The sequence below is a fragment of the Kwoniella mangroviensis genome (assembly GCF_000507465.2).
Source record: "Kwoniella mangroviensis CBS 8507 chromosome 1 map unlocalized Ctg01, whole genome shotgun sequence".
In the NCBI taxonomy this organism is placed as follows: Eukaryota; Fungi; Basidiomycota; class Tremellomycetes; order Tremellales; family Cryptococcaceae; genus Kwoniella; species Kwoniella mangrovensis.
The window spans coordinates 10,473,097-10,487,374 of NW_027062533.1; the positions used below are offsets into that span (position 1 = coordinate 10,473,097).

A 14,278-nucleotide genomic window follows, 5' to 3' on the forward strand; every position below is an offset into this window, starting at 1 on the left:
TACCAGTCACATCTCATCTCGTCTGAGCATCATCATCATCTCATCCATCATCGTCGGCATCCCTGCTCACTACTTAGATCACCTCAGCAGCCAGTAGCCATGTCCACCTCGTTAGTACGACAAAGCCTCTTCCGAGCGGTGGTCAAGCGTGAGTTTGGGTTTCAGACTTGAGATGTGTTTGCAAGGGTTGGAAGATCGCTGATCTGAGTCGACCTATATAGCCTCGATGCTTCGAGCTTCCGCTCCTGGCTTGATGCTTGCTCAACGAAGGTTAGTCGACTTCTTAGTCAGGAGAGTGAAGGATAGTGGTATGCTTGAGATGTGGAGGAGTGGAATAGGAACGAAAGATGCGGTTCTTGGATCGATATATTTCTGATAGAAGAAGATCACAGAGGATTGTGGCTTGCAGTCGTGTAAGTTTGTAACATGAGCTGACTTGCATGCTTTCACCCTCGCAGATTCGTCTCCACTGAGAACATGACCCCAGCGGAAAGTATCTCATATCTTAACGCTCAGCGACAACATCGACCCAACTCCCCTCACGCTCAAATCTACCAACCTCAAGTATGTTCTGCCGATTTGTTTCTCTGATCTCAAGCATTGGATTGCTGATGATTGCTGCTATACTTTAGATCACATGGATCCTCTCAATTGCCAATCGAGTTACCGGTGTCGCCCTCTCAGGAGCCCTCTACGCGGGTGCTCTTGCATACCTCCTCCACCCCGTCTTCCCAGTCATTGACTCTGCTCACCTTATCTCCATCGTCGCCGACCTCCCAACATGGGTCAAGGGTGGTCTTAAATTCCTCTTCGCCGTACCATTCACTTTCCACACCTTCAATGGTATTCGACACTTGTCATGGGATATTGGAAAGGGTGAGTTCACGTCCTGGTCTCGTTATTGTGCAAAACGTAAAAAATCTGCTCCGTTGGGAAGCAGAGACGAGTACAGTCATCGTACCTCAACGGATCACGTAGCTAACACCATTGTATTGTCTTAGGTCTCACTATCAAGGGCGTTTACGCCACCGGTTACACAGTTATGGCTGCTACTGCGATCTCAAGCATCTACCTCGCTTTCTTTGTATAAGTCGTTGCTAGTCAAGGAGTGTGTATAGGTGAATCAGGATACATGTTTACAGGTGAAGATGATGGTAATCATTTTGGTTCTTTCGATAATTTTGTTAGCGCACAGCGTACTACACGTCAGGTGATGTATTCGTATGATTTTTCACGTCATTGCATAAAAAAGCACCATAAAAGTACAACAGATACAACAATAATCATCTAAACCAAGCTCCAACACCCACTCCTGGTCCATCACCACCTTCAGCCGCATGCCACCATCCTTCAGGTATCAAGACAGATTCTCCTGCCTTCAGCTGTACAGCGCAAGCTCCATCTAAAGCGAAAGCTTGTTTCAATTGATGCTGACATGTCTCCAGGATGTCTCGAGGTAGATCGGCCAGGTCATGGACATCGTCTGTAGCCGACAATATACGTGATACGGGGAGAGGTATCTGTGAGGTATTAGTGTGTCTGGCAAGGTTTGACGGAGAGAGATGTTGAGCTGCTTCTGGGGGTAAGACATGAAAGGTCTTATTACCCACGACTAGGATATGATGCATCAGTGACGCTCATACTAACTCGCACATGAATACTGCACCTACTCTGAGAGTAGATCCCTACATAGGGATCTTTATGAAAGGGCGTGAAGCTCTTCTCGGGACCAATCCATACTGTTCTTCGATACAGACTCTTCTCGTTGCCTATGTAAAAATGAGGTAAAGATGGTACCGCCTCGGCCAATTTTGGTGATCCATCCAACAGATCAGATTGAGCCAGGTATGCTGAAGGTAATTGAGATTTGGGTATAGCAGAAGGTATCTGATCGAAGATGAATGCGTCCAGGAACATGGCTACCCTTGCAAGTGTTAGCTAGATCCTCGATTGGGTAACATGAAGCAGCATACCGAAACCCATATTGACTCTCTGCCAATCAGGATGCAGATATCCTCTTCGCTTCTTACCCAGCTCGATCTCTACCGACTTGTCCTCTCCTACTGCATCTCGCATACCACGCAATTGATCGGATAATCGCCATTGGGTAAGCGCAGGCCAGGAGGAGATCAACCCTGTAAGGTGAAGGGGAAACGCTTTGGATCCCGATAGGTGATCATGCAGCTGAGCTGGCGTTATTGATGAGATCGATCTTGCCGTCTTGATCAATGAGCCCATATTCGGGTTTATCAGAGGTGAAGCAGTAGAGATAGAGATGGGAATGATCAAGAAATCCAAGATGAAGTGGAGTGGAGGTCGATCAACTTTTTTTTGTTTACAACATTTCAGACAATCAATATATGAGTGATCTCACATCCACAACCTGTTGATTCGTCGAGCATACTCGGACATACAACAACCCTATCATCAGAGCTATCCAGCCCAAACGATCATCAATATGTCCTCCGCGCCTACCACTCGAGAAAAGCTGGATGTCGAGTCGTCTCAAGCGAGAGAAGCCCGTCTAGGTGAGTAGCCCATTGTTACGACCAGCGAGTGTTCTGTGCAGACTCACAGATATGGCCTTTAACCATTAGGCAGTCTGCTATCTAGTATATCTTCCCCATCTTCTGATTCACCTAAAGGCACATCTCTGCCTAGTCCATCCAATCCCATACCAAGTAGGCCTTCGGCGGTGCCGGAGAGTGATGGTCAGTTGGTCTTATCACCAGGATCAAGTATGCAACGTGACATGGAGCTAAATATGTCTTCTGCAACAGTATTAGCCCGAGCGAGAGCCTTCCTTCCGATGTTGCAGGCATCGAACCAAGAGCTACTGGCAGCAGCAGCTCAGAACCCTGATTCGGTTAATATCGAAAAGATCAATGGAGGAAATGCGATAGCTATGGTAAGTTGTTTACCATTGTATACTCCTGCGGTCGGGTGTTCGGTAGAACTCATGTTGAATTCATCGCAGGATCTGGGACTAGGTGTCTTTGATGCTCCGTCAGATTCGAAAAGTGATCTAGGACCGGTGATAAATTGTGAACCACCCGCTGAATTGGCTGCTCAAGAGCAGCAAAATGCTGAAGAATCGGAAGAGAGCGATGTGACCTCTTCTTCTGATAGCAGTAGTGATAGTAGTGAAGATGAAAGTGAAGAAGAGGAAAGCAGGACATCTAACAACTCGGATCAATCAAGTTGAGCTGAATAGAAAAGGATAAACGATTGGGCTGTTCAATGTAAGATAATACCATATTATGACGATTATGACATATAATGCCAAAAAGCTTTTTCTCGATTCTCCTACAATACCATCCTTCGCTGACCGAGTGTTTATCAGCGGCTACTGAAAATACAAAGCAACGCAATCCGACCATTCGTGAAATGAGGATGTGGCTTGGTCAATGTGCCAAAATTACTCACCATGAGCAGAGAGGGATGCAAGCGGGATTAAGCTACACACACGAATCATGCTGACGATGATGAAGAATATACTCATGCCATCGAAGTAATATTAATCACAAAAAGATTTTGTAGATAAACAGCTAGACTATGATTATGCTACTTTGATACTCTGGAAGGTATTCTCGGTTACAATGTATCTCTCTGACTTGGGATATTTCAATCAAGGTACCGAGGAACAAAGAAGGTGCACAGACATGTGCAAATATGCCAAGTCCTTTTTTCACTTTCCATCTTCTCTTTCTTCTTCCTTCCTTCTTCTTCCCGATTCCCGTCTCTGACTTCGTCAAGAGATCCCTATAATCCATCTCCAATCCCGAGCATTCACTGATCAATCACAAAGAGAATAAAAATATACTGACCATCATGGGGTAAGTCACAGGTGTCTTCACTTCCTTCCTTCCTTCCTCCCTTCCCGCTACGGTGGCAACAAGCTGACGAATCGCGATCCTAGACCCACGAAACGATCAGGATCTCCATCCCCATCCCGAGTAGATAAAGGCAAGATGCCTTGCAAATTGTCCCTCGAGGACGAAGAACACATGAGACGAAACGCCCAGCGTGTAAAACTGAAGCAGCAGTTCTCAAGCTCATCGATGACTTCACGTCCACAAACTAAACTGCCCTTCGCCTGGGCCCCTGGGCCAAGAAAAGCAATCACCCGGGAATATTCAATCTTGGAAAGCGATTCAGAAATTGAAGACTTCCAAAGACTTACTCTACCTGACAAACGCTTCAACGTCTATTCTCAAGGAATCCACCCAGGCCGAAGATCTGTTCGACTTGCACTCCATCGCCCATCCTTCGCTCTGAAGCAGATCGATGAAGCAAAGAGCAACGACTTACAGGATGATGAGGTTGAAGGAGGAAGTGGCAATGCTCAAGAAAAGGGAAAGGGAGAGATGAAAGAGATGACTGATGTAGAGAAACATGTTCAAAAAGGTATCACAGCTCCTCAAGGTACTCGTTCACCTTCTAGCTCCTCCCCCAGATCACCTCATCCTTCCTTTTGATACTCATCTCAAAACGAACGATGCTCAAACTAATACCAAGACTTCCACTTTGCCAGACGAAGATGATATGACCGTCTGGCAGCTGGGATTCCTCAATCTCTCTAGGGCTATTCATGAACATCGAGAGATCGACAATTCCTTCCTCAAGCTAGATCTCAACCTCAAAGTACGAGATTACCGAGCAGCTCAAGCGAGTGGTAATGGCGGATCAACAGCCATAATCGAAGCTTTTCCAAATCATGAAGCTGAGGAAGAAGTGAGTACAGCTTCGGAAGTTCAGAAGCAGATTGAAGGACGGGACCATGATAAGCCAGGATCAAGAGGTGAGGAACAAGTAAGATCGACAGCAGTAAAAGACAGAGGTGATGACGAAGTGGTTATCGAGGTTCAAATTGGTAGAGGTGAAGTATCAGAGATCGTCCTAGACTTGTCGGCGATGGAAGCCAGGCGAGTCAAGGTTAGAGTAAAAAGGAGCGAATAAATATAAAGCGTAAGTTGTCTCTACATTCCATAATCAATTCACCTATTCGTTCATTGATTATTTGCAGATACTAGGTGTGCTCGATCCAATAGAAATGCTAAGTGGCAAGAAGATGAGATGCTAAAAAGCCCATAAAAGTCCGGTCTGGGAAACATCGATCCCATGAAGAAATATACGTGTGTTGATTGTACGATACGAATATGTATACAGGAATTAACGAGAACTTATGACAAGAAAAAAACTGCAACGAATATGTCCATACATGTATTTTATGTATATGATCCCTCTTCACTTTCCAGTTTAGTCCCTAGCTCCAGTCTTACCGCGACCTCACGATGTCACCTTGGGATTTGAACTTTGAGTGTCTGTACAATTGCGGATAAGGATGATACATAACGAGTATAGGGTGAAAGTGGGTATAATTGATGACTTTAATCTTACAACCTACGAACAACATTTCATCTATATAAAGACAAAGGTTTAATATGGAACATATCATGATTCCATCATTTCATCATCTTTGATTGAACCATTGACAATATTGTCAACCGATTTCAACTGCTTCTTCTCGGCTGCAGGTTCCGACCCAGCTCTTCTCCTTCCCTTTTTCTCCACCACCGTCCATCCATCCTCCTCACCTTCTTCTTCCCTGACGACTTCCAAACTACCACTTCTACCTATATTGCCCAGCATCGCCGGAGAAACTTGACTCTCACCGTTCACACCATTCGTCAGTTTACCCTGTTTCACAGGTCCCAACGGACTGACAAAGTCGAACCGTTGAAGAGTGGGCACAGGCGATCCTGAGCTCCTAACAGCAGTTTCATCGCCAGAAGGTAATATCCTAGGTGGGGTGTATGTACCACCACGCCCCCGCGGACTTGATTCTCCCATACCGATGTATATACCATTTCGGCGTTTTTCTCGAGAAGATCGACGAGGCGAGTTCGGTCGCTGGGGAGTCAAGAGCGTCGGTCGGATGTGGGATGCGAGTGAAGGAGAAGCTGTTCGTTGAGGTGTGGAAGGACCGCCGTTGATGGTGATTGGACCGAATATACTGGACGGGACACCTTCTGTACCGGAAGAACTACCATTTTCCTCCATCCCTACAGCGAATGTTCTTCGTTTTTTTGGTCCGAATATGTTGGACATCTCGTCTCCATCACATAATCTATCGCGACCTTCTCCTTTACCCTCTAAAACCTCACTCTTCATAACCATCTTCAATTGCTTGTCTCGCTCTTCACTGACCGACCTGAGCTTCTCGATCCTTCGTTCGTTCATGACCCAATTGACCGTCTGGTTCCACGCATCTTTATCTGCTTTAATTCTAGCACGATCAGGTTCATCTCCTACGCCCGGATGGGTTCTATTATGAGCCGCGAGGGATTCTCTCGCTGCAGCTAGCATATCGAAAGTGGCGGGTGAAGCTGCGTGATGATATGCGCTGAGTAACGCCGGAGAAGCGAGTAAAGGGGGGTTCGGGCGAAGAGATAATGGTACTAGTCTCGCTTTGACCGTGATGATGCTGAGGAGAATTGGAGATGAGCGATGCTCGTATTATGTCTTGTTACCCGTGGTAGAGAGTCCACTCACGGATCCATATCCTCGTTATATATCCTGACAGGGAAGAAATGATTACCTCGGGGTACTGTTCTACCTTGAAAGAAGACTTTCTTATCGATGACCTGGGGATATCATCAGCCTATCGAAGAATTCACTGTTGTGGCAGAAAGTCGAACCTACTTTACCCGGCCAGAACCCATCTTCAGCCGTTTCCACAAGGACGACATCTCCTAATTTAGGGTTCCATCTTCTCCATTCCCTCTCTTCCTCGGCGTTCAACGAATGTGTAGCTATCGCACCTATGTGATGTCGACTGGGTAAAGGTCGACCGTTCTTTTCACCATCTATGCATCCCATTTGTCAGCAAAGTTAACAACAGAAGAGATAGACTGAAAAATATTACCCACCTGCTTGTGAGTCACCATCCTCCTCCATCTTCTCCCCATCTGCTTCCTCGATTGCAGCCTTCTTAGCTGTACAGCATAACTCGTCCATCGATTTCATGACCCAATATCTCTTCACCGCTTCCTCCCATCTCGCTTTTACTACACCTTCCTCCAATTTGGCCTTTGCACATGCTTCGAATTTCGCCGTTAACCCCTCCAACCTAGTAAAAGTGTCGCACGCTAATAAGTCAAGAGCGGCGTCGAGCGAACCTAATTGTATGGGCGGGGTAGGAAGGGAGTCGCATGGCGCGCACTTCCTTTTGGGCATCGCTGAATTGATGGAGGATCTCGCAGTTTGAGCTGGATTGGTGATCAAATGGTGTACAGACAATGTTAAAACGAGGTTTCGCGAGAAAGAGCTGGAGTGGAGAGGAGCTAGGTGGGTGTATTTATAAGCCCATATTGCTATGTGGTGTGGATGATGTATCACAGCAGTGGTAATGGTGAGATTGGTAAGACGTTGGATGCACTCGTAATGTCGATATACGGTATGCACCAGCAGCAGTGGCAAATACACACAATGCAACAACATCAGTCATTACTAAGACAACTTGGACTTGGACTTGAAAACAGCGGACTACTCCGCCCGGAATGGAATGACCGTCAAGGAGGGATGGAGCTCCACATCCGTACTGCCAATCTCATCGTTGTACCCGTAGGATTGAAGAGATGATCTCAACTACGATGGACATCCGAAATATCTCTCTTTGTCACAACACACCTCACCCTTCCATGGAATAGACCAGACCAGACCACAGATCTCTATACACCATGGGGAAAAAGAAGATGTCCTTGAAACGTGAGTCTCAGCGCCTGCAAGTCGTTGGACTTTCTCCCACTGACACCCCTTGCAGCCGTACAAAGGGGTTTCGCTACCACCTCGACAGCCTCAAAAAAGCCTGAGCCAGCACCTGAACCTGCTCAGAAACAAGAAGAGGGCAAGGATACTTCCACCAATGGGACTCAGAATAGTCAACCGGAAGACCAGAAGCCTAATATACCTACTTTCAACAAGCAGGAACCTGACTGGGAGGATGACGAGGCTATGGAAAAAGCAGCTTTGCAATCCCTGGTGGACAAGCTACATGAGAAAGGAGAGAAGGAGGTCGCTCGTGTAGTCAAAGTGAGCTATATCAGCCTTGGTGCTGCGGCATTGACTGATGAAATCTCTCAGACTATCGAGTATGATCGAAGATTGGCAACTTCTTTTCCCGAATTAGAACTCGACGAAAAGGTGCGAGATGAGGTGTTGGAATTAGCTTCAGCGGAAAATGGGAAGATAGCAGAAGGTAGGCTTAATGCAAAGCAATCGAGGAAGGCTAAGACACCTAGGCTGAACTGATAACATCTGTATCGACAGATCTATCAACTGTGGTACCCAAAACAATCCCTCAGTCTGTACTTGGAACAGATACCGAGAAAAGCCTCTTACGATTCTACATAATTTACCATATCCTGAAGAAGCTCGGTTTCCGGGATGAAAGGATCGAGCAGTGCTTGCTGGAGGGACTGAACGAGAATGATTCTTGGGAAGAAGCTTTAGAATGGGTAAGCAGACGATTTCTCTTGTCACAGATCTTTCATTCGCTAACCTACCTTCAGATGTGGACTCACTTGACCGAAGATGAATGTTCACAGAAAGGAGAATATGCTGTGAAAGAAGGTGAATACCCATAATCTCTCTTCTTATACATGAAAAACTGATCGGTATGAGTCCAGAACCCAGCTTAGTACAGCCTGAAGAACCTTTGCTCGAGCTGCCCACATCGGACGACACGACACCTCTGCCGGAAGTCACCAAACCCAAAGCACCTCAGCAGTCATCTCAATCATCTACTCCTCCTTCGACAGCCCCAACATCCTTATTCCAGTCCCTTGATGATTCACCGGCCTCCGAGTCTGACTCTGATGACGACTTCGATTCGAACAAGATCAACGAGACATGGGCAAAGCTTTCACTGGAACTGGATAACCTCAAACTTGCGGCTGGAGGAAACAAGGGAAAGGGAAAGAAAGGGAAAGGGAGTAGTGTGATCCTAGAGACCCCCGAGATGAGGCAGCTGAAAGACAAGATAGGCAAAGTGGAGAAGGAGTATCTGTTTAGTCGGAAAGATGCTGGTGAGCCGAGTCTTGAGTCGAGGGCAATGATTGACTGCTGACGTTCATCCAGATGTCATTTTGAAATCCTTCAAATCGCAAAGAGATGCTGCGGCGCTCGCAGCTAGGCTGAAAGGAACTTCCATCAAGCCCAATGAAGAGAGCAAGATTTCATCGGATCACCCTTCACCCGCACCTGACGAAACATCACCCCAGACAGAGGACATTTTTAGCGGGTCTGGAGATGAAGATGAAGGTGGACTATTTGGAGGGATGCTGGACGAACCTGCTGAGCCCCAGATATCTGAGGAGCCTTCAACCTCGAATACCTCTATACCGGTCCGCTCGATGGCTATTCCCAAATCCTCCTTTGCCGGAAACATCCCCAAGAATATACTCAAATCCGCTGTCACCAAACAATCGAAACAAGCTGTGTTCACTTACGCCAAATTGTCCGGTTGGAGTCGTGCCGCTCGAGCTGGTCTTGAGATCTGCTGGTCTACTGGTAGGAGAAAAGTGTGGCGTATGGACGACATAGCCTGTAATGACATGGCAGAAGCTGAAAATTACGTTTCTACCCTCGCACTCAACGATCTTTCGGCTGACGGTACGCTTTCGGGAATAAATTGGAGAACTATGCCACCTGATTATAGGGAACTATGGGAAGAATTAGAAGTCAAGAGGAAGGAGCAAGAAGATGTTGGTAAGAGGGAAATATGGGCGAAGATAAAAGCTTTGTATGAGAAGAAGGCTATTGAACCGGTAGCAGGACCAAAGACGGATGTTGCCGTTAAGACCACATCTACCGGAACATCCACGCCGACTGCCCGAGGCGAACAAGGATCAGTCGATCGCTTCTCCCAGCAGCTACAAGATGACTTCGAGAAGCGCAGGTCATCTCCCTCATATCAGAAAATGCTACAACAGCGGAATACCTTACCGATTGCATCCTTCCGAGAACAAATCGTATCAGCCCTTGACGAATCCCAAATCATCGTACTGAGCGGAGAAACTGGTTGCGGTAAATCAACTCAACTTCCCTCTTTCATCCTGGAAGACCAACTTTCTAAAGGTAAACCTTGCAAGATCTATGTTACCGAACCGAGACGAATCAGTGCCATAACACTTGCTCAGCGGGTATCACAAGAATTAGGCGACTCTGCAGGTGCTATGGGTACAAACTCCTCCTTGGTCGGTTACTCTATCCGACTGGAAGCTAAAGTATCACCAGCCACTCGTCTCGCTTTCGTTACCAATGGTATTGCCCTACGTATGCTTGAAAGTGGGTCAACTGGAGGATCTAAAGGAACAGCCTTCGACGAAGTCACGCATATCATCGTAGATGAAGTACACGAAAGATCTATCGAATCCGATTTCCTCCTTATCGTGCTCAAGAACCTAATGCAACAACGAAAAGACTTGAAAGTGGTGCTCATGTCAGCTACAGTAGATGCAGAGAAGATATCGAATTTCTTCGGCGGATGTCCTTTCCTTTCTGTTCCTGGACGGACTTTCCCCGTTCAGGTAAACTATCTTGAAGATGCTGTTCAGGTAACAGATTGGCACATCGAGGAAGATTCCCCTTACGCAATCAGAGGGAGAAACTTCAAGCCTGTTGGTCAGATGGTAGAATGGAATGAAGAAGGGGCAAAATCCGATTCTGACCCATCAGACGATGAAGATGATGATGTTAAAAGTCGTTCATCCAATCCTGCGAAACTGTCCTCTACCAAATATTCTTCGAACACCGTGTCAACTCTCAACTTACTAGATTCTCGGCAGATACCTTATGATCTCATTGTTCGCCTACTCGAAAAGATCTGTTACGAAGACCAGAATCTTGTTCCTTTCTCACAAGCTACTTTGGTGTTCATGCCTGGTCTCGCAGAAATTAGGAAATTGACCGATTTGCTCCAATCCCACCCCGCTTTCGGAAGCAACGAATTCGTTGTATATCCCTTACACTCTACGATCAGCTCTGAAGGACAGAGCGCAGTATTTAACATACCTCCGAAGGGAGTCAGGAAGATCGTGATCTGTGAGTGCGTTTCACTGGCGAAACAAGACACGAGCTGATACAAGCTTCAACGCTCCTAGCGACGAACATTGCTGGTGTGTTGATCAAATTCCAATTGGTATCGTAGCATGCTAATCCTTGCCTTTCTCAGAAACCGGTGTGACCATCCCCGATATCACCTGCGTCATTGATAGCGGTAAACATCGAGAGATGCGGTGAGCCAACTCCTGTGATAGGTCACAATGATCGAGGCTGAGATATCGATCCCGCAGATACGACGAAAAACGTCAATTATCCCGACTCGTCGAAACGTACATCGCCCGAAGTAACGCTAAGCAGCGGCGAGGTCGAGCTGGTCGAGTACAAGAGGGTCTCGCTTTCCACCTCTTCACCAAAGCTAGACATGATACTCAGGTATGTTACGCCTCGCAATACGGTCATATTCATCCACTGACCCATGTTCTAGCTTGCCGAACACCCAATACCTGAAATGCTTCGACTCTCACTTCAGGACCTCGCTTTGCGCATCAAGATACTCAAAGTACCACTCGGAAAGACTATCGAATCCGTTCTTCTGCAAGCTCTTGATCCACCATCTCCAGTAAACATTCAGCGTGCCATCTCCTCTCTGGTTGAGGTGAAAGCACTCACAACCAACGAAGACATCACTCCAATGGGTCGACTACTTTCGAAGTTACCAATGGACGTTCATCTCGGAAAATTCCTGCTTGTCGCAGCTATGATGAGGTGTCTCGATCCAGCTCTGACCATCGCCGCCACGCTCAACTCAAAATCGCCTTTTGTCACTCCCTTCGGATTTGAGGCTTTAGCGGAGAACGCGAAGAAGAGCTTCGCCGTTGGGAACAGCGATTTCCTGACCATCGCCAATGTGTTTGATAGTTTTAGAAGAGCTTCGGAGAATCCTGCGTTTGTGAGAGTATTTTGTAAGAAGAATTTTGTGTCGTTACAAGTGAGTCCACTCCCAATTGTTGGATGCCTTATTGAATTTCATACTAAAATGGTCTTCTACAGAACTTGCAGCAGATCGAAGAGCTTCGGCAACAATTACTAGCGTGAGTTACAGCATCTCGCGAATGGTGGGCAGGAATTTCTTATTGACTACCTTGTTCAGATATCTCGTTGACTCGTCTTTCGTTGATGCTACGCCGGAGCAACGTCGGGAAGTCAGCCAGTGAGTCTTTCATCATGTAATGTCCATATCGTATCGCTCATACGTCCACCCACGTAGAGCACGTTTCTCTCGAGGCGTTCGTACTCGATTCGTTAACGTTCCTCCTGAGTTCAATATCAATGGGGCCGATGTCAATATACTAGGAGGTGCATTGGCCGCTGGGTTATATCCTAAGCTGCTATCCCTTGATCCCTCGTCTGGTGGTGGCTTAAAGACCATCATCAATCAGCAGCCCGTAGCTATAGTAAGTGACAGGAAAGAAATATAAAGAACGAAGCTGATTATTCTGGTATGCAGCACCCCAGCTCGGTCAACTTCAAAGTCCCAAAATCCGATTTTGGAACGAATTATTTGGCATACTTCACCATCATGCAATCCAAGAGATTATACGCGTGGGAGACAGGACCAGTGGATGATAAAGCTTTAGCTCTGTTATGTGGCGATATAGCCGATTTTAGGGTGAGCCACCGATCATACCTCGTCTTGTTCAGATGGCTGATCCTCCTTTTATCTGTAGATACCTGCTTCATCCCTTCATCTCGACCGAAAGATACGATATCATGTCTCTCCCAAAACTGCTATCGCCATTAAGTTGCTCCGAGAACAATTCGCTGCAGCCATGTCAACACGGCTGAGGGGGAAGAAATCGACAGAAGGTCAAGAAAGATGGTTCGAACTAGGTATGAAATGCTTGCGAGTTGCGGTCAATGAGGAAGAAGCTAGAGTGGGGTTGAAATAGACAGGATAGATAGCATACAGTCTGTTATACATATATGATTAATGTACATGTACTCATCTATAGAATAATATTTATCCGAAAAGAAACACTGATGGACAAGCTACATTGGTACAATCGTGAAAGGAAGGAGAAAAATGGAGAAATGAGGAATGAGGAATCATCTGGTGACCAAATTCTCCTCACGACCTATCCTGACCCTGGTCACCTGATGTTTCGCCAGAAGGTTTCGGCTGTACATCGTATTTGTTCACTCTTCCTGTACCGTGATGATCGCAGTCATGCGAATGACGATGTTTTCTAGGTTTTCGACTAGGTCTAAATAAAGGTATAAGCAATCCCATCAACACCCTTCGTTCTCTTGTTTAGAAATACTTTGGCCTGAGAAAGTATGTAATACAGTGATGCTCACCTCGCACGTCCATCACCGGCTCCACCATCCGATTCCGAACTCTGAGAATCCGACGATACTTTCACATCTCCATCACCACCATCTCTCGATCTCTGCTTTTGACCTTTCCCGTTCGCATGTTTATGGGAATTCGATCGTCTAGACGAAGGTGAATGGCCTTCATCGGATGATGAGCATGAGGAGGATTCGTCGGATGACTCGTCGAATGCCTTTGGTTTGTGGTATATACAACATACTAAATCATAAGAATGGACGTTAACAGTGCATCTTGACGAACGAACGAACAACAGATCATGTTGACATAGAAAGAGAGTTTTGTGAAGTGAAGGAAGGCCAACAACTCACTCTTCGACTTCTTCTTTCCCATACCTTCGTTGTCCACCGTCTCATCGCTCCATACCACTCTCTGCTTCTTCAAGGGTCCGCCGCGTAATTTCAGGACACCCGCTGGAGGTTGTTCGGAGGGAGACGGAGTAGTTGAAGGGCCAGCTTCAACCTCTGTTTGAGCGGCTGTACGTGCTGATCCAGGTTGCTGACGAGGCTGGGTCGACATGTTTACTTGTGTTGAATTTCTGTGAGGCCTTGAATGGGGGCTATATATGTCTTGGTCGTGCGATGTGATGATAGATGGTAGATGAGTGATGAATATCTCGTTGAATGAGAGAAGAGGCGATTATCAGACTTGGTCGTGGATATGATGAGGTAATTTAGGGTAATAGAGACAACCGTGGGAAACCTGAAAATAATATGTCAATGTGTGTTATTCATAGCAGGACTTAGCCGAAAATCAACTAATCAACTAATCAGCTCGAAAAAAGAAAATACATCGTAAGATGAGATGATACAAGTATAG

At 46.4% G+C, this 14,278-nt stretch overlaps 7 protein-coding genes across 7 annotated transcripts; 4 read left to right on the forward strand and 3 right to left on the reverse strand.

The window, feature by feature from the left end:
• Positions 1 to 99: 99 nt before the first annotated feature.
• On the forward strand, positions 100 to 1,090 carry I203_103967 (succinate dehydrogenase, cytochrome b556 subunit; the record flags this gene model as incomplete). The annotated part of the gene is made up of 5 exons (XM_065517436.1): positions 100 to 148; positions 222 to 270; positions 459 to 564; positions 633 to 876; positions 1,002 to 1,090. 5 exons carry the CDS (start codon positions 100 to 102, stop codon positions 1,088 to 1,090), a joined length of 537 nt encoding a protein of 178 aa, XP_065374254.1.
• A 193-nt stretch (positions 1,091 to 1,283) lies between these two features.
• Positions 1,284 to 2,238, reverse strand: I203_103968 (uncharacterized protein; the record flags this gene model as incomplete). The annotated part of the gene is made up of 3 exons (XM_019149538.1): positions 1,284 to 1,612; positions 1,671 to 1,919; positions 1,974 to 2,238. 3 exons carry the CDS (start codon positions 2,236 to 2,238, stop codon positions 1,284 to 1,286), a joined length of 843 nt encoding a protein of 280 aa, XP_019001081.1.
• A 220-nt stretch (positions 2,239 to 2,458) lies between these two features.
• On the forward strand, positions 2,459 to 3,205 carry I203_103969 (uncharacterized protein; the record flags this gene model as incomplete). The annotated part of the gene is made up of 4 exons (XM_019149539.1): positions 2,459 to 2,528; positions 2,598 to 2,711; positions 2,781 to 2,908; positions 2,978 to 3,205. 4 exons carry the CDS (start codon positions 2,459 to 2,461, stop codon positions 3,203 to 3,205), a joined length of 540 nt encoding a protein of 179 aa, XP_019001082.1.
• Positions 3,206 to 3,971: 766 nt separating this feature from the next.
• I203_103970 (uncharacterized protein) lies at positions 3,972 to 4,959 on the forward strand (the record flags this gene model as incomplete). The annotated part of the gene is made up of 2 exons (XM_065517437.1): positions 3,972 to 4,425; positions 4,535 to 4,959. 2 exons carry the CDS (start codon positions 3,972 to 3,974, stop codon positions 4,957 to 4,959), a joined length of 879 nt encoding a protein of 292 aa, XP_065374255.1.
• Positions 4,960 to 5,454: 495 nt separating this feature from the next.
• On the reverse strand, positions 5,455 to 7,239 carry I203_103971 (uncharacterized protein; the record flags this gene model as incomplete). The annotated part of the gene is made up of 4 exons (XM_019149541.1): positions 5,455 to 6,487; positions 6,556 to 6,647; positions 6,706 to 6,869; positions 6,933 to 7,239. 4 exons carry the CDS (start codon positions 7,237 to 7,239, stop codon positions 5,455 to 5,457), a joined length of 1,596 nt encoding a protein of 531 aa, XP_019001084.1.
• Positions 7,240 to 7,742: 503 nt separating this feature from the next.
• I203_103972 (uncharacterized protein) lies at positions 7,743 to 13,016 on the forward strand (the record flags this gene model as incomplete). Its single annotated transcript, XM_019149542.1, has 16 exons — positions 7,743 to 7,770; positions 7,826 to 8,094; positions 8,146 to 8,260; positions 8,332 to 8,519; positions 8,574 to 8,634; positions 8,691 to 9,089; positions 9,142 to 11,106; positions 11,166 to 11,180; positions 11,237 to 11,300; positions 11,358 to 11,499; positions 11,552 to 12,055; positions 12,118 to 12,158; positions 12,218 to 12,277; positions 12,335 to 12,521; positions 12,575 to 12,736; positions 12,795 to 13,016. The coding sequence occupies 16 exons, from the start codon at positions 7,743 to 7,745 to the stop codon at positions 13,014 to 13,016; spliced, it is 4,422 nt and encodes a 1,473-aa protein (XP_019001085.1).
• A 179-nt stretch (positions 13,017 to 13,195) lies between these two features.
• On the reverse strand, positions 13,196 to 13,978 carry I203_103973 (uncharacterized protein; the record flags this gene model as incomplete). Its single annotated transcript, XM_019149543.1, has 3 exons — positions 13,196 to 13,331; positions 13,426 to 13,660; positions 13,771 to 13,978. The coding sequence occupies 3 exons, from the start codon at positions 13,976 to 13,978 to the stop codon at positions 13,196 to 13,198; spliced, it is 579 nt and encodes a 192-aa protein (XP_019001086.1).
• Positions 13,979 to 14,278: the final 300 nt, after the last annotated feature.